The sequence below is a fragment of the Thalassophryne amazonica genome, chromosome 17 (genome assembly GCF_902500255.1).
Source record: "Thalassophryne amazonica chromosome 17, fThaAma1.1, whole genome shotgun sequence".
NCBI lineage: Eukaryota > Metazoa > Chordata > Actinopteri > Batrachoidiformes > Batrachoididae > Thalassophryne > Thalassophryne amazonica.
The window spans coordinates 37,021,217-37,040,931 of record NC_047119.1 but is presented as its reverse complement, the minus strand read 5'-3'; the positions used below and the strand labels follow the sequence as shown (position 1 = coordinate 37,040,931).

General features: G+C 47.1%; 1 protein-coding gene across 1 annotated transcript in view; it reads right to left on the bottom strand.

Moving 5' to 3' along the window:
* Positions 1-19,715, bottom strand: part of si:dkey-1d7.3 (transmembrane protein 132D) — a 110,323-nt gene that overhangs the window by 58,766 nt on the left and 31,842 nt on the right. Inside the window, exon 3 of the mRNA XM_034192910.1 lies at positions 2,624-2,770. Within this exon, the coding sequence (XP_034048801.1) occupies positions 2,624-2,770 (147 nt within the window). The remainder of the gene's footprint in view (positions 1-2,623; positions 2,771-19,715) is intronic.

Sequence of the window (19,715 nt, the reverse complement as noted above, 5' to 3'; positions counted from 1 at the left end):
AGGCCAGACTGACCTGAAGTGGGTATGAAAGAGAAAGTGCTACAAAATTAAATTTTACTTGTGAGAGGTACAACAGCATAGCAAGGAAATGTAATTTTAAATAAAATAATCAAAGCAAGGTGACACTCAGCTACAAAGTCTAATACTTTGCTTAGTTTTGCCAAGTTCATGCTCACTTCAGTAACATGAATCATTTAAATTTATTTATTTATTTTAAAAAGCTGTAGTCCCATTTCTTTCTTTATTTTTACAATCTAAGTCATAAAAAGGATCTTCATAGTATTCAAATAAACCTTTGAAGTGATTTACAAGACACCTTATAGACATGCCCATCAAGCGACAAAGCAATTGCATTTTGCTGTCTTTGTAGCTAATGTGACCGCAGCATGAGTTCTGACGAGGAACAGAGTTTCACCGCAATAATGTCACCATGTAATTCCACAGTGTCAAGGATGCCAAAAATGATCTCCCCCTTTCAGTGGGGGATGATTCTGAACTTATCTGTCCCCTGGTGGATAAACTTTGTAAGTCTTTTGCGTTATTAAATGTAAGTAAGTCCCTTTGGCTGCTCCCTTGTTTTCACTTGGGGTCACCACACCAGATCCAAGCAGCATCTGCATGTTGATTTGGCACAAGTTTTACGCCAGATGCCCTTCCTGATGCAACTTCACATTACATAAATGTATTAAGGCACATTGTGCATAATGATTCTTGCGTATCATAATGTGGAATTAAATTTTAAGCTTGTTCTTAATATACATAACAATGGGGTGGGCAACTTTAAAGCTACAATGTGTAGGGTTTAGTGTCATCTAGTGGTAAGGTTGCAGATTGCATTATGCCCTCACTGGTCACAATTCTGTTTCCCTTCATGTTTTCGCTTCTTTGTTGACACGTATTTGTGCTGCCTTGCTTTCTTCTGTGATAATATATATAATACTATATTTTACAAAAATTCGAGTTACTGAACTAGTTAGCCTGAATGAGCAATCAGTAGACAGCATACTGGCCAACAACCACTGATTCCTCCTCTTTTCTTTTTTTCACTCTTCCTGCAATGCTGCAAAATTCCAAAGACTTGGCATGTCCGCTTTGGCTTACTGTATCAAGATGGCGGGCTTCACGAAGGGGTCCGCTCACATATCAATATGAAGGCCACATTCCTACATTATCCAAATACATGTATTCATTATTGCAGATAATTATACACTAATAAACAGATGATATATTCCATTTTTTTCTAAAATTCAGAAATTCTACACACTGTGAAGCTTAAGGTTTTTAGTCATGCCAATGCTCCCCAGAAGCATTTACTGAAAAAAAAAGTCTGAAGGACCTAAATTACATGGTGAGGACATTTTTCCAGGCATGTGAGATGGAAATAAAGGAAATGCTTAAAATGGGGGGAGGATAAGGGTCAGGGGGGCAAAGCTCCCAAGAAGTTGAAGGTTTTTAGCCATGCTTATGCTCCCCAGAAGCATTTACTGAAAATAAAGTGTGAAGGACCTAATTGAGATGGTGAGATTTTTTTCCGAGGTGTGTGAGACGCAAATAAAAAAATTCTTAAAATGGCAGGGGGTTAAGAGGGCTGTATTTGGGAGGTATGGGGCAAAGACCCCAGAAGTTGAAGGTGTTTAGCCATGCTGATGCTCCCCAGAAGCATTTACTGAAAAAAAGTCTCAAGGATCTAAATGACATGGTGAGATGCTGAAGAGCTGCACTCATTCATGTCTGCGACATATACATATTAAATGGACCTATATTCCTTTTTTTTCTAAAATACAAAACACCCAGAAATTCTACACACTGTAGCTTTAAATCTAACTTTTTTCAGATTGAAATTGTTCCAGAGTTGCGAATCACAAATGCAAACATCACAAAGTGTGTATTTAAGGATGTACTGGCATATCGTTTTAACCTCAAGAAAACCAAATCACACAGGCAGAAATCAACTTTTATCCCAACTTCAACAGTGAGAATTCAAATAATGTGGACAAGTATTTAAACTTAACGACCATGTAAACGGTTCTACTGAGATATTTTGGTCCTCCCTCTGCTGCGTCACCACATGCTGAAAAGAGAAATAAGTGTCTGTTCCAGTGCCGTCAATACTCAGAGATGCTTTTACCAAAAAGCAACAGAAAGCAGGAGAATATATGAATAAAACTCATTTCTTTTTCTTTTCTTTTTTTTCATGGAAATACAAAGAAGCCGTCTCTTGGCTCAACATACTCAGAGAGGAGAGAATTGCATCAAAATTGATGCAGTAACACATTCACTTACACAGACAAAAAAATTCTATTTTCCCTTCACTTGACTACTTGGAGTGTGTGCAGCTGAGTACAATGCTGCAAACTGATACACACTGAAAAAAAATGGAAAAAAAAATACCCACTTTCAACTTTTTCCTGCTCCCTCAAGTGCATTTACAGAAGAAAACATTTTTTTCCTGTCGGTTCATCGACCATGTTTACGGCAGCAGCTGAGATTACTGAAATCTTAGAAGGCTCGATCAATAGCAGACAATAAAGGCTGATAACAGACGTAGCGTGTGCACCGAAAATATGGTGAAAGTATGACAAAAGAGCCCAGAACACCACATGTGCACGAGCAGTGGACTGACCTCTTTGCAGTCACAGCAGCTTTCCTCTGGCAGGCCACAGAGATGGTGTTTGAGGCTCCTCCTCGTCCGGGGTCCGCCGCCACGTCCCACTGCGTTGGATTGCTGGGTCGCGCTGCTCTGAATGACAGGCCTGGTTTTACCGTCGCCCTGTCACACAAACAGGCCAGTTAGAACACAAGATTTAATCTGAGTTGATGTGAAATATGAAGATAAATCTGAACTGTCACGGCCCTCAAAAAATATCATTTGTTTGCTTGGAAAAAAAAAAACCTTTAACAGTTTTGATTTAATTACCAAAGGTTTCAGGTCCAGTCTTTGAAGAAGAGTTTGTTTGTTTGTCTGTCTCTACATGCAACAAGGCACTGGATATAAATGTGAAGATGAAGCTTGGTACAGTCTTGGTCAAAGGTTCAAGGATTTTCTGGAGATCTTCTTCTGTAAGGGCCCCTTCACACATAGCACAAAATTGGGCCAAAGAAGCAGAAACCGGCCGAAAATGTGCGAACAAAAAACGAAATGGGGAACCACGAAACATTCCACCTTCTGTCGGGACAGGCGTGTACGATACCGTGGAAACACTGCGAGCACCTGGAACATGTGACACCACATCGCACCACTGATGTGGGGGAAAATAAACCACACACAAAAAACAAAAAAAAAGTTGCAATTTCGAATATTTAATCCCTCTCATCGAGCGGACAATACAAGTATGACCCTTCTGTTCCTCTGTATATGACCCATGGTCGCAGACATGCAGTCATGAATAACATGAATGAAGCAGTGCGCTCTTATCATGTCCACATCTGCTGGCCTCATGTCCAGCCGGCCCCGCACGTGTCCAGCCAGCGCCGCACTGAAGGACACTACATTATGTGGACAATAGCTCACGTGTGTGACGTGACATTCAGATCACCAGCTGAGTGTACACATGATCAGACGGTCCTTTTCACTCGGCAGAGCCTACCGATGTGTGTGCATGGTCGCCTGCTGCAAAGGTGATATATGGTTTTATGTATTTCCATGTGAGGACAGCACGCATACACACGTGCCTCACGGTGGACAGTTGTAACGTCATGTCCATCATAACACGGTATGTGTTCTCCAGCTGTGACTTGCAGGTCCAGAGATCTCAACAGCTGCTGCTGTATGCAGACACGCCCACCTTTTCGATCAGCACACAGAACAAAGTGTCACTCTTTCTTTGTTGTGTGACTGTTTATTTTAGTTATTTGTTATGTAACTATGTATGTACTTATTGTAGCATTTATTTATATACTTGTCATGGCTGTGTTCTCTGTGTTTTTAAATTAACACGTCATGTGCACTGAGCCATCATTTCCAGCTGTTAGTGAGTCACTGGCCGGTGAGCAGCTGAGAGGCGCCTTGCCATGCTGTGTGTGCTCAGATGTGGCTGGCCTGTCCCCATGTGATCTTGTCTGTACATAATTACCAGAATGTCATGCAAGTGTGCTCCCCCAACACACGCCACATGTGTTGGGGGGTGCGACACACACACACCACATGTGTTGGGGGCCACTTGCTTGACATATGTGTTGCTTGGTAATGGCACACTCATGTTGCACTTAGACAATTTTCACATATAGGTCAAATGTGGTCACCTGCACTCCACTATCGTGCTGGGAGTGCAAATAGTCCCGCCTTTTCTAAGAGCCCAGCGAGTGGTGTTGGATGTTCATGTGTGGCACCTCGGATTTGGCCGACACCTACTAAGAGGGGGGTTGAATGGGCACTCGCAGTGCAGTCGCTGTCTTCCGGCCGCTGGTGTGTACGAACGGCTGTGGCGACAGCTGTACGAGGTATTTGAGGCTGCTCTGATTTTTCACAAGTGGCATGTGATTTCTCCTTAATGCGCCAGTCGGCTTCAATTGTGTTATGTGTGAAGGGGCCTTGAAGGATGACACACCGCTGTTGGCAACATACTGGAATTCCAGGCATGAAGTGGCGGTGATTTTCTTCTTGGATCTCAGTCAGCTCAGGTTCAGAGCTTTCCATCCATTCTGTACATGATGTCATTTAATGGTGGTGCCCTGTCCTTGATCAGGTGGAGGATTGATTCCACAAAGGTGGTGAAGATCGTTGGGGCAATGACGCTACCCTGCTTTACACCTGATTGAATATTGAAGACCAGTTTTTGTGCCATTTACCAGAACTGTGGTGGGCATGTCATCGTGGGGAAACCTCAAGATCTTGACAAATTTATTTTGACAACCCATTTTGCTCAGGATCTTTCATAGAAGTTATTGTGGCTCGTTTTCAGACACCTTTGTAAAGTTAATGAAGGAGAGGTACTATGGTATGAATCATATTTATCTAATAGATTATAATTTGTTTATGTAAATGGGGAATCTTCTTCACAGACTAAGGTTAATTATGGAGTTCCACAAGGTTCTGTGCTAGGACCAATTTTATTCACTTTATACATGCTTCCCTTAGGCAGTATTATTAGACGGCATTGCTTAAATTTTCATTGTTACGCAGATGATACCCAGCTTTATCTATCCATGAAGCCAGAGGACACACACCAATTAGCTAAACTGCAGGATTGTCTTACAGACATAAGGACATGGATGACCTCTAATTTCCTGCTTTTAAACTCAGATAAAACTGAAGTTATTGTACTTGGCCCCACAAATCTTAGAAACATGGTGTCTAACCAGATCCTTACTCTGGATGGCATTACCCTGACCTCTAGTAATACTGTGAGAAATCTTGGAGTCATTTTTGATCAGGATATGTCATTCAAAGCGCATATTAAACAAATATGTAAGACTGCTTTTTTGCATTTACGCAATATCTCTAAAATTAGAAAGGTCTTGTCTCAGAGTGATGCTGAAAAACTAATTCATGCATTTATTTCCTCTAGGCTGGACTATTGTAATTCATTATTATCAGGTTGTCCTAAAAGTTCCCTGAAAAGCCTTCAGTTAATTCAAAATGCTGCAGCTAGAGTACTGACGGGGACTAGAAGGAGAGAGCATATCTCACCCATATTGGCCTCTCTTCATTGGCTTCCTGTTAATTCCAGAATAGAATTTAAAATTCTTCTTCTTACTTATAAGGTTTTGAATAATCAGGTCCCTTCTTATCTTAGGGACCTCATAGTACCATATCACCCCAATAGAGCGCTTCGCTCTCAGACTGCAGGCTTACTTGTAGTTCCTAGGGTTTGTAAGAGTAGAATGGGAGGCAGAGCCTTCAGCTTTCAGGCTCCTCTCCTGTGGAACCAGCTCCCAATTCGGATCAGGGAGACAGACACCCTCTCTACTTTTAAGATTAGGCTTAAAACTTTCCTTTTTGCTAAAGCTTATAGTTAGGGCTGGATCAGGTGACCCTGAACCATCCCTTAGTTATGCTGCTATAGACTTAGACTGCTGGGGGGTTCCCATAATGCACTGAGTGTTTCTTTCTCTTTTTGCTCTGTATGCACCACTCTGCATTTAATCATTAGTGATTGATCTCTGCTCCCCTCCACAGCATGTCTTTTTCCTGGTTCTCTCCCTCAGCCCCAACCAGTCCCAGCAGAAGACTGCCCCTCCCTGAGCCTGGTTCTGCTGGAGGTTTCTTCCTGTTAAAAGGGAGTTTTTCCTTCCCACTGTCGCCAAGTGCTTGCTCACAGGGGGTCGTTTTGACCATTGGGGTTTTTACGTAATTATTGTATGGCCTTGCCTTACAATATAAAGCGCCTTGGGGCAACTGTTTGTTGTGATTTGGCGCTATATAAATAAAATTGATTGATTGATTGATTGATTGATTGGGGCAACTGTTTGTTGTGATTTGGCGCTATATAAATAAAATTGATTGAAAATTGATTGATTGATGGTTTGTGTTCAAGGGATCAATGGAGAGACAGTTTTCCTCGCCACCAAGGTATCGCCACGTGACGACTGGATATAAATAAAACTAGCAGACTCCAAGTTCTGCCAAATACTGTATCCAAATCCATCTCAAAATCCAACTCTTTATTGTCCCAAAGCCACCCTGATCCAGAAAGTTCCAGTGAAGTCTAACTTTCTGAAACATCATGCTGTCAACCAAACAGCCATTTGGCCTTGAGGGACATTACTGCTATTACACATTAAAACCTGTAAGACCAGATTTAATTTGTAAAGTAATAATAGTGGAAGAAACAATGGAAAAATATTGTTCGTGGAGCAGAGTTCTAACTCCGGTCCCTTGGTGTCAAAACAATAAATCCATTGTGTTGTAATTAATTTTTCCTTGTGACATCTTTGAAGTATTTAATACCAACAAACGTCTTACCATAATGATACATTTTTCCTGAATAAACTGTAATTATGTGGAACATCAAACAGATGTATTTGTGCTGTCACCGCTTGGGCATTTTGCAGCACTGTAAGCAGTTTGAGCTTTTACTAATTATGTTTAAATTTGTATCTGGTGCCATGTCTGCAGGATGCCATTTCCTGTGTGTTTGCACACGTGCCTTTGTGTTTTCCCCATTCATATTGTGTCTAACGAGGCGGGTTATCAGCAGACTGATGTGTGGTAGCCTGCCGGCAGACAGAGAATTATCAGGGGTATTTAAATCCCATTAGCCCTGCAGAAAAGGAGGCATCAGTTAATCAGTTGTCTGATTCAGATGCACACATCATCCCACGAGGCGAGCTGGAACGCTTGTTGCAAATAACAGAAAATAACGAGACAGCAGTCACCTAAAGCTAAAAGTCCGGAATGGACAGCAGGTATTGCTTTGAAGTATCGCGAGAGCTGTTTAATTTCCTTGCACCAGGTCATAGACCAGGGCAAAAAAACAAACAAACAAAAAGAAACAACTAACAGCAGCCAACTACTCATCGCCCACATGCACTGAAGTGGGGAGGCCTTGTTTGTTTATAAAATGGGATCAAAAGAGAAGCAGGTTCGGCCTCCTCCTGAACACTGTTTGGCTTCTGCAGAGTTTTCAGCCTGGCATTCATGCCGAGAATAATTTCAAGGAACCTCAGCTGCAAGGAAAGTCTCTGTTGGATTTGGAGACTCTGTGGGCCAATGAGATTTTAAAAAGCAAAAATACAAAAAAGATTCCGTTGTCCTCCATCAGACAACCAAGGTGGCAGTGACGGACACATTGAAAATACAAACTATAGGGTTGTTCACAATGATTTCTGCAGAATCCTTAAAAATAATTAACATTTAATCAATTAACCAATTAATCAATTAATAAGGCCCTAAATTGTTGTCTATAAAGACAGCTCAAAGATCAAGGTCACACAAGATTCTGCTTGGGACTCCAGCGAGGGTGGTCGCATCTCCTCCTCTCTCCTCTAACCTCTGCTCCAACCTTCAAGTCCCCGACTTCACCAGACTGTGAATTCTTCAAATTATATTGGATTAACCATGGAATTAATCAGCTGATCTCTGAATGCTACTGACACCATTTTTTAACAGGAAGATCAGGGCCAGGGGACCCTGCGTGCCCAGATGGAACCTACCCTGCGGGCTATGTTCTTGACTCCTGGGAGACTTGGCGCGTCACATGCTTTGCACCATTCTCTGTGGAGGACATCGAGGATTTATTTATATTTGGTTTCATTGTAGGAGGGCTGGTAGTTATTGGTTTATGTGCTGCCCTGACCTACCGGAAAATTGGCAAGACGGTTGCCACCAGAACCACGACCCCTCACTTGTCCGTCATGATTAATGAGTTGGGCAAGGCGATACATTCTCAGACTGCGTTAACCCTTGAACTCAGGTGCAAAACATTTGGAGCAAATGCACACCTTGCAAAGGAAGATGTCGGAGACCAGGGAATATTCATAATTGGATCTGGTTGTTCATGTGAAGCTGTAAAGGTGTTTTTCATTGCTCAACCATAAACATGGCAGGCTTATCAGCCTCTGAAGGACAAAATGCACCATTGTTTTCCTCCAGAAGAATTTCCACGGCCTTGGTGAACATTCACCTGCCTTCTTCTTATCTTTCCAACTCCAGCACACATGGACAGAAACTGCCTCATTTGACTCACACATGGACAGAGACTGAAAGCATGCTCCCACCTCCCCCTACCCCCTCCTGTCCTCATCCCACACCCCATCCCGGCCCCCGCTCACACCACTCCCTTTCCTCTCTGGGGTGCTGCGCAGTTTTAGCTGCTATAGGTCCCCATTCTCCCCCAAGCTGGCAGCAGCTCAACTACATGTTGCTGCGGCTCCCCCACACTCACATCGCCTCAATTCAGATAATGGACTGTTTCAAATTTAGTGCACATAAACAATGTCAAATGTATATGTGTTGTCTTAATTCTGATGTGTGCCATTATTACGGTAAACAAGTAATAATTGTGGATTAATTGCTGTATCTTGTCATGGCAATTTGAATGTGGACAGAAGTAGAGAAGCTTGAATCTTCGACTGGACTGGGTTGCTTGACGCGAGGATGTTTCGCTTCAAATCGCAGAAGCTTCCTCAGCTAAAATTCTTGCTCTGGTGGTCTGACTTCTGTATTGACTCTTGTAAAGAAGAATAATCAAGAAGTCACAAAAGCTGGAGTTTTAAACCTAACCAGACCCCTCCTACCGAGAGGCAGACTGCTAAAGGCCAGTGACTAAACAATAGCTCTAATTAGCACCTATTGTGCTCTAGTTAGCACCCTCCTAATGACAGGGCAGCTGTCCCTCCTAATGATGGGACGGACCCTCTCTTGATGGCTCCCTTGACGACTCTGCTGATGACGTGAATGACTCATTACCATGAACAAAAGACTGAAACTGCTTTGACCTGAGTACCCCATTGTAAACAGGGGAGAAAGTGTGTCTCAGACCTCCTCCCCGGTTAAGGCTGGGTTTCAAACGTTTCACAAAGAATGCCTCCTTGACCCCTCTCTCAAACCATTTCTTCTCTCTGGCTAATATTTTAACTTCCTTGTCCTCAAACGTGTGGTTAGTGTCTTTCAGGTGGAAATGAACTACAGACTGAGGTCCACTGGCGCCCTCTCTGCGGTGCTGGTATAGCCTTTTGTGTAAAGGTTGCTTAGTCTCACCTATGTAGTGTTTGTTACAGTTTTCCTGACATCTGATAGAATACACCGCATTGCTCTGTTTGTAACTAGGGATCCTGTCCTTAGGGTGAACTAATTTCTGTCTCAAGGTGTTAACCGGTTTAAAGTAAACTGGGATTTTGTGCTGTCTGAAGATCCTCTGTAGTTTTTCCCTACTCCTGCTAAATAAGGGAGAGACACTCCTCTTCTTCTTGTCTCTGTCTCCTGTCTATCTGGTCTCTTTGTTCTCTGGGACTTCTGCACTTTGTCCAGGGACCATCGTGGGTACCCACATACTGTGAGGGCTTTCCGGACAAGTTGTTGTTGTTCTTTAGCCCTTCCCTCTGCAGTTGTGGGCACCTGTAGGGCTCTGTGTTGAAGCGTCCGGATCACCCCGAGCTTGTGTTCAAGGGGGTGGTTTGAGCCAAAGAGCAGATATTGGTCAGTGTGAGTTGGTTTTCTGTAAACCCCTGTCTGGAGCTGCCTGTTCTCTCCAATCGTAACATCACAGTCCAAGAAGGCTAAATGGTTGTTTCTGGCATCCTCACATGTGAACTTGATATTAGCATTCACCGAGTTGATGTGTTCTATAAAGTCCTCAACTTCCTGTTGCTTGATTTTAACCCATGTGTCATCAACATATCTGAACCAGTGACTGGGAGAGATGCCCGTGAAAGACGTCAAGGCTGTCTTCTCCACTCGCTCCATGTACAGATTGGCCACAATGGGGGATACTGGAGACCCCATCACACAACCATGAATCTGCCTGTAGTAATTCCCCCTAAACAGGAAATATGTGGTGTTAAGTCAGATCTCCAAGAGTTGGCAGATGTGGTTTGGTGTAAGTTTGGTCCTTTCAAGTAGAGACACATCCTCCAGCAGTCTCTGCCTCACAGCTGAGACGGCCTCAGCGGTGGGGATGCAGGTGAACAACGAAGTCACATCAAATGACATGACTGTTTCATCTGCCTCCAGCTGCAGGTCCTTGATCTTGTTCACAAAATCTTGTGTGTTCTCCACATGGTGGTCTGAGTTACCCACTAGAGGAGCCAAAATCCACTTGAGGTGCTTGGCCAAATTGTATGTGATGGAATCTGTGCTACATACAATAGGCCTGAGTGGCACGTCCTGTTTGTGGATTTTGGGCAGTCCATAGATGCACGGAGTGGCGTCCCCAGGGTACAGTCTGTAGTATGTCTGCCTGTTGATGAGTCCCTCTTTCTCCAGGTTTTGGAGGTAGCTAATGATTTTCTTCTTATAAATGAGAATTGAATGTGGATGTAATCTCATTGTTGTTGCACTCGTGCAATGACAATGACAATAAATCTCATCCATCCATCCATCCATCCATCCACTAGTCTAATTTTGGTACGATGTTGATGAAGCACCAGGACCTTCATGGCCGGGACGACGGTGGGTGGATCGAACCCACGCGGCTCGCACCAAAAGACCGTTCCTCTACCAGGTCAGCCAAAGGGGAACTCCCCGATAGGCAAGCTAGCGGGAACGTCTTTTCAATTGGGACCCGGGACTTTCATCCCGCTACACATCTCCCCACCATTTTTGACTTCGTCCCGAAGTCACAGGTGCATGTTAGCATACTCTGTGACCCACATCCTGTTCGTGACGCCAGATTGAAGCAGCAGGACCTTCGTGGCCGGGACGACGGTGGGGGATCGAACCCATGCAGCTTGCACCAAAAGACCGTTCCTCTACCAGGTCAGCCAAAGGGGAACTCCCCGATAGCCAAGCTAGCGGGAACGTCTTTTCAATTGGGACCCGCGACTTTCATCCCACTACACATGGGTCACAGAGTATGCTAATATGCACCTGTGACTTTGGGACGAAGTCAAAAATGGTGGGGAGATGTGTAGCGGGATGAAAGTCCCGGGTCCCAATTGAAAAGACGTTCCCCCTAGCTTGGCTAACGGGGAGTTCCCCTTTGACTGACCTGGTAGAGGAACGGTCTTTTTGTGCGAGCCGCGTGGGTTTGATCCCCCACCGTCGTCCCGGCCACGAAGGTCCTGCTGCTTCATTGATAAGATAACACACAAAGCTGAGGAATTTTCCCAAGTACAAATCACATCAAAGTTTAAGTCGCACCTTTTTTTCTGTAACAGGAACTCACTTTATGACACAGCATTTCACTGGGGGCAAGTATAACGACAGACAGGAACTCCGTGTACCACATGTGCGGACCACAGCCTGTGTAGTTACTTTTAAACTCCAAAAATAAGTAAGATTAACAAAGAAACATGCAGTGGACAACATGTTGAATGTTACTGATGCAGTTTGGACAAAAGCATTTGTCAGATGGACACAGATTATTGGCCCACAGCGTTGGAAACACTACAAAAAAAATACGCGTGCATTTGAATTTTTTTTATCAGCTCTTTAAGTTGGGATTTGAGTGCATTGTTATATTGTACTTTCAATATTGGGATTTTTGTTTTATTATTAGAGTTTATTATGTTTAGTCCTTTAATTCCTGGGAAAGTCTGATATAAATAGTTATTATTATGACCCAAGGCCAAAATATGACCATTGGGTATTACAAAGGTCTCGCATCCATCTGTCCATCTGTCCGTACGTCTGTCTGTCCATCTGTCTGTCTGTGCTCAGCATAGGTCCAGTCCTATTACTGCGAAAGTCTTCAAATTTACAGGGAACATTCTTGGGGCACAGATCTTGGACAAGTTCAAAGATGACTAACCTTGGCCTATTCTAAGAGGTGAAAAGGTCACATTCTGTGTCCTGTTTTTATGCTCATATAGCCGAGGGTATTTTAGCACTGCATTATATTTATTATTATGAACACTTGATTTTTCAGTATATAAATCACACAGGAATATAAGTTGCAGGGTCTCCAAACTAGTAAATAAACAAACAAAACATGACTTATATACACACACACAATAAATGTCTGTAGATTTTCCATTACAGGAAATGAAACTCAAGTGTTTTCCATAATGGGGTCAAAGGACAAGGCCACAGTGGCTTGATTTGGAACACTACCACTGTCACACGGCACAGACATTATTTCAGACCACATCAACCCTCTCTATAGACATCATGGGCAAAAAGCTTAACACATGGATGGACATAGTGGCCTGATATGTTGACAGAAGGACCAATGGATGCACCTCCTCGTAATACTTCAAATTCTATTCTTCCTCACCCAAAATTAAAAATTCACTGAAGCAATTGTTTTCTGCATCAGTGATGCTATTCTGTTGTTGAAGCCTCATCCACATCAAGGCCTGAGCAGAATGCACTGAGATGAGTTTTGTACTAAAATATTAAAACTTAATTTACTGTCAACAAGTCCCAGAGATCACTCTGAATATCAACAAAAAGTCTTATTGTGCATGGCCTGAAGGAAAGTATAAGCATTTTAAGGAGTTGAGAAAGCATCCTGTGACGGCACTGAGTAGACCAAGGTCCATTTGTTGCTGGAACCTGTAAGCAGGAGACACACCATCTGTGGTCTACTAACTCTCAACCTGCTTATAAAGGAGCTGAAGCCCTACTTTCCTCCAAACCTTCACCTCGCCCCAACATAGTCATGGTCAAGGCTGGCAGAGTCCAGACAGATGACTCTGCTGCATGGTCCTATTGTGCCAGCTATTTTGAGCAATTATGAGGCTGATCTTCCTGCCAGGATGTTGGACATCTCAAGTGCCATGGTTCCGGTGGCTCGTGCTCCAACTAACCGCAAATCACTGAATATCAGTAAAATTGCAAGACAGTGAAACAGCTGAAAGGGGTAAAAGTGATCACCTGGACTGCAACAACCATAGGGGCACTACGTGTCTTTGTGCTGAGCAACAAGGTACTCACAAGGCTCACTCACAAAAGAATTCAACGCAACCTGCTTGCTGCTTATTGACAAGATCAGTCTGGTTTCATGCCATTTGTAATCAGCATAGGCAGCAGAGAAGCCCTGCAGAGTTACTTCAAAAATAATAGCTTAAAGGCAGAAAAAGTGTCAGAAGCAAGAAAACATCAAATATTGAATGCAGCAAATGAACAAAATCACTTATAATAACTTGCTGGGCTATGGGGAGTCAGTCTGTCAGTCACTTCACGCTACAGAATCCGGAGGGAAGCACCAGCACCAATGGGCCTCAGGGCCTCCATAGGATATAGTGCATTAATTTTACACTCAACAAAAATATAAAAGCAACACTTTTGGTTTTGCTCCCACTTTGTATGAGATGAACTCAAAGATGTAAAACTTTTTCCACATACACAATATCACCATTTCCCTCAAATATTGTTCACAAACCAGTCTAAATCTGTGATAGTGAGCACTTCTCCTTTGATGAGATAATCCATCCCACCTCACAGGTGTGCCATATCAAGATGCTGATTAGACACCATGATTAGTGCACAGGTGTGCCTTAGACTGCCCACAATAAAAGGCCACTCTGAAAGGTGCAGTTTTGTTTTATTGGGGGGGATACCAGTCAGTATCTGGTGTGACCACCATTTGCCTCATGCAGTGCAACACATCTCCTTCGCATAGAGTTGATCAGGTTGTCAATTGTGGCCTGTGGAATGTTGGTCCACTCCTCTTCAATGGCTGTGCGAAGTTGCTGGATATTGGCAGGAACTGGTACACGCTGTCGTATACGCCAGTCCAGAGCATCCCAAACATGCTCAATGGGTGACATGTCCGGTGAGTATGCCGGACAGTAGGCTTGAGGATAGGAGTCGCCCGTCCAGAACCGAGCCGGATCCCACACGGCCCTCACCGCCAACGGATCTGAAGAACACCAGAGCCGCCAAGTCCTGGGTCCCCAGGTGGCCACCCTCTCCAGCCGTCAAACCTGGCACTGCTGGCAGAGAACCAAAACAGCACAGATGAGTGTAAGTATGCACACTCAGTAATCCCACAGTCTGTGTTCCTTTGGGAGGGAACATCTCCACCTCCAATCACGCACTCGTGCAGCTCCTGCCTAACCACTTATCTGGTTGGGGTGTGAAGCGAAGCCGTCGCTGATCACACCAAACGCCAATCCCACAGATAAGGCAACACCACAGGAAAATGGCTGCAAAGAAGTTCAGACTATAAGTCAGTGTTAAGTTCAGACACAGCAGAGAATATTACCTCTAAGGTAGCTGATTTCTCGGCAGGGAGGTGGAGTGGCAGTCCGGCCTTTATGGTGATGGTGATGTGGATGAGTGACAGCTGGTGCTGATGACGAGTGACAGCTGTCACTCCCGGTTGCTATGACGCCCTCTCGTGCTTGAAGCCCGCACTTCAAGCAGGGCGCCATCTGGTGGTGGTGGGCCAGCAGTACCTCCTCTTCAGCGGCCCACACAACAGGACCCCCCCCCCCCCCTCAACGGGCACCTCCTGGCACCCGACCAGACTTGTCCAGGTGACGCCTGTAGAAGTCGGCCAGGAGGGCCGGGTCCAGGATGAAGCTCCTCTTCACCCAGGAGCATTCTTCGGGTCCATACCCCTCCCAGTCCACCAATTACTGGAACCCCCGGCCCTTCCGACGGACATCCAGGAGCCGGTGCACGGTCCAAGCCGGCTCCCCGTCGATGATCCGGGCAGGAGGCAGCGCCGGTCCGGGGGTACAGAGGGGTGAAACGTGGTGAGGTTTGATGCGTGACACATGGAAAACCGGGTGAATCCGCAGCGAAGCTGGCAGCTTCAGCTTCACTGTGGCTGGACTGAGGACTTTGAGTATGGTGAAAGGTCCAATGTATCTGTCCTTCAACTTCTGGGATTCCACTTGCAGGGGAATGTCTTTTGTGGAAAGCCAAACCTCCTGCCCAGGCTGATACGTAGGGGCCGGGGCACGCCGGCGGTCTGCATGGTTCTTGGCCCTCGTCCGGGCTTTGAGCAGGCAGTACGCCACACCCGACGGCACCTCCTCAGATGGGCCTGGACCGAGGGCACCCCGACCTCTCCCTCCACTAGCGGGAACAATGGGGGCTGGTACCCAAACACACCTCAAACGGGGAGAGGCCGGTAGCAGATGATACTCGGCTGTTGTGAGCGTACTCGATCCAGGCCAAATGGTTGCTCCAGGCCATCGGGTGTGCAGAGGTTACGCAGCGGAGGGCCTGCTCCAATTCCTGGTTCACCCGCTCTGCCTGTCCGTTCGTCTGAGGATGGTACCCGGACGAGAGACTCACGGTGGCCCCCAGTTCCCTGCAGAAGCTCCTCCAGACGTGAGAGGAGAACTGAGGACCACGGTCTGAGACGATATCCGATGGAATCCCTTGCAGACGCACAACGTGGTGGACCAGGAGGTCTGCAGTCTCCTGGGCCGTCGGGAGCTTCAGGAGGGCCACGAAGTGGGCCGCCTTGGAGAACCGGTCCACTATTGTGAGGATGGTAGTCATGCCCTGGGACGGCGGGAGGCACGTGACAAAGTCCAGGCTGATGTGAGACCAGGGGCGATGAGGCACGGGCAGAGGCTGGAGGAGGCCTTGGGCCTTGTGGTGGTCGGCTTTGCCCCTGGCGCAGGTGGTGCAGGCCTGGACATACTCCCGGACGTCGGCTTCCATAGACGCCCACCAGAAGCGCTGCCGGACCACTGCCATGGTCCTTCGCACCCCTGGATGAGAGGAGAGCTTGGAACCGTGACAGAAGTCTAGGACCACAGCCCTGGCCTCCGATGGGACGTACAACTTGTCCTTCAGACCTGTCCCTGGGTCACAGAGGGGTGAAACATGGTGAGGTTTGATGCGTGACACATGGAAAACCGGGTGAATCCGCAGCGAAGCTGGCAGCTTCAGCTTCACTGCGGCTGGACTGAGGACTTTGAGTATGCTGAAAGGTCCAATGTATCTGTCCTTCAACTTCAGGGCCTCCCGGACGGTCTTCTCCACGTCCCAGGTGAGGGTGGCCACGACAGTGGACTCGGGGATGATGGTTTCCGTTGGGTCTGACAGCTCGGTCTTGACCTCCTCTTCGTGCACCCGGGACAGGGCGTCAGATCGTTGGTTCTTTGTCCCGGGGCGGTAGGTGATCCGAAAGTCAAAACACCCGAAGAACAGTGACCAGCGGGCTTGCCTGGGGTTCAGACGCCTGGCGGTCCGAATGTACTCCAGGTTCCGATGGTCCGTGAAAACCATAAATGGTACCGATGCTCCCTCCAACAGGTGTCTCCACTCCTCCAGAGCCTCTTTCACCTCTAGAAGTTCCCGATTGCCGACGTCATAGTTCCTCTCTGCCGGGGTCAACCTGTGGGAAAAGTAGGCACATGGATGGAGAACCTTGTCGGACTCCCCTCTCTGGGATAGCACGGCTCCTATCTCAGAGTCAGAGGCATCCACTTCAACTATAAACTGGCGATTGGGATCGGGCTGCACCAGAACTGGTGCAGTCGAGAACCGGAGTTTCAACTCCCTAAACGCGGCTTCGCACCGATCCGACCAGGTGAAGGGGACTTTTGTGGAGGTCAGGGCTGTCAGGGGGCTAACTACCTGACTGTAGCCCTTGATGAACCTCCGGTAGAAATTTGCAAAACCGAGGAACTGTTGCAGCTTCCTACGGTTTGTTGGTTGGCCGGATCAGGGGCGATGGAGTTGGAGGAGATTATGAACCCCAGGAAGGACAAAGAAGTGCGGTGGAACTCGAAAAGCGAAAAGCATGACCAGGTACTCAAAGTGACCTAACGGGGTGTTAAATGCCGTCTTCCACTCGTCTCCCCCCTGGATCCGAACCAGGTGATAAGCATTCCTGAGATCCAGTTTAGTGAAAATTTGGGCTCCATGCAAGGGCGTGAACACTGAATCCAACAGAGGTAACAGGTATCGGTTGTGAACCGTGATCTCGTTCAGCCCTCTGTAATCAATGCATGGACGGAGTCCGCCGTCCTTCTTGCCCACAAAAAAGAAACCAGCACCCATCGGGGAGGTGGAGTTCCGGATCAACCCGGCAGCTAACGAGTCCCGGATGTAGGTCTCCATTGATTCGCGTTCCGGACGTGAGAGGTTGTACAGCCTGCTGGACGGGTACTCGGCGCCCGGTATCAAATCAATGGCACAATTGTACGGACGGTGCGGGGGCAGCGTGAGTGCCAGATCCTTGCTGAAGACGTCAGCAAGGTCATGGTACTCGGTTGGCACCGCCGCCAGATTGGGGGGAACTAAAACCTCCTCCTTAGCTGTCACACCGGGTGGAACCGAGGATCCTAAACACTCCCGGTGGCAGGTTTCGCTCCACTGAACCACAACCCCAGACGGCCAGTCAATCTGGGGATTGTGTTTTAACACCCATGGAAAACCCAAAATCACTCAGGAGGTAGAAGATGTTACATAAAACACAATCTCCTCCCTGTGATTTCCAGACGCAACCAATGTCACTGGCTGTGTCTGGTGTGTGATTAGTGGAAGAAGGGTGCTATCTAGTGCCCGCACCGACAATGGTGACAGTAAGGCCACTAGAGGGAGCCCAACCTCCTTTGCCCATCTGCTATCCAGCAGATTCTCCTCCGACCCCGTATCCACGAGTGCTGGGGCGTGAAGGGTTAGATCCCCACTCAGGATCGTGACTGGGATGCGTGCAGATTTTTGGGGTCTCCCCGCATGGGTATTGTGACCCACCCTTAGCCCAGTCTCTAAGCACGAGTGCTGCTGTATTGACCGTTTGGGGCATTTTTTTCTGTGTGTGCTCGGTTGAGCTGCAGAGAAAACACTCCACACGGACCAGCCTCCTTTGTCTCTGATCTGATCGCCTTTTAGCCCTGCTCGTCTCTCTAACAACGTCAGCGGGGGGGCTGTCGTCACGTGGAGTGCTCTGGCTGTGGAGCGTGGGGAAGACGGCTCCCTTTCGGACCCGGGAGGAAGAGGGACAGCTTGTGCCTGACCACGCCCTTCGTCTCGCTCCCGTCGGTGTTCTGTTAATCGGTTGTCTAACCGTATAACCAAGTCGATAAGCCCGTCTAAATCCCGCGGCTTCGCCACCAGGTGCTCCTTAAGGACCAGAGACAGTCCGTTTACGAAGGCGGCGCGGAGTGCAACAGCATTCCAGCCAGCTCGCGCTGCCGCGATGCGGAAGTCAACTGCATACTTCGCCGCGCTCCGACACCCCTGTCTTATCGACAGCAGCACGCTTGAAGTGGTCTCGCCTCTATGAGGGTGGTTGAACACCTGTCGGAACTCCCTCACAAACCCAGCATATGTCATTAGGAGCCGTGAATTCTGCTCCCAGAGTGCCATAGCAAATCGAAGCAAATTTATAACGTAAGCCACCCGGCTAGCGTCTGACGCATACATGACGGGACGCTGTGAAAAGACGAGCGAGCACTGCATCAAGAAGTCCGCGCATGTCTTGACACAGCCTCCGTACGGCTCCGGAGGGCTTATGTATGCTTCAGGGGAAGGTGGGGGGGTTCGTTGAACGACCAGTGGAATGTCTGTTTCTGGCATTCGGTCAGCAGGAGGAGGTGCTGCAGCAGCGCCCTGAGCATGCGCTCACCTGGGCGGTGAGAGCCTTCATCCTTCAATTGAGAATAATGCTCTGCTCGGTAACTAAGTCCAACCGAGCAGTAAAAGCGGTTAAGATGTGCTGCAGCTCACCTAACACGCCTCCTGCTGGCGCCTGTGCACCTCGCTCTTCCATTGGCTGTTCAAGCGATGGTTGACGCCCCTCGGGATCCATGACGCTGGCCGAGAAATCCTGTTGTGAAAGTGTAGGAACACGGACCCACAACAGGGGGCGTAAATGAACGGGCAATGGATAAGCCAAACAGTAACAATTTAATGTTGTAAATTGTGCACAACGGAATACAGACAATAACAAGTTTGGAACTACAGTCAATTACACGTTGAGTGATGTGTGGGCAGGCTTGAGGATAGGAGTCCAGAACCGAGCCGGATCCCACACGGCCCTCACCGTCAACGGATCTGAAGAACACCGGAGCCGCTAAGTCCTGGGTCCCCAGGTGGCCACCGTCTCCAGCCGTCAGACCTGGCACTGCTGGCAGAGAACAAAAACAGCACAGATGAGTGTGAGTACGCACACTCAGTAATCCCACAGTCTGTGTTCCTTTGGGAGGGAGCACCTCCATCTTCAATCACGCACTCGTGCAGCTCCTGTCTAACCACT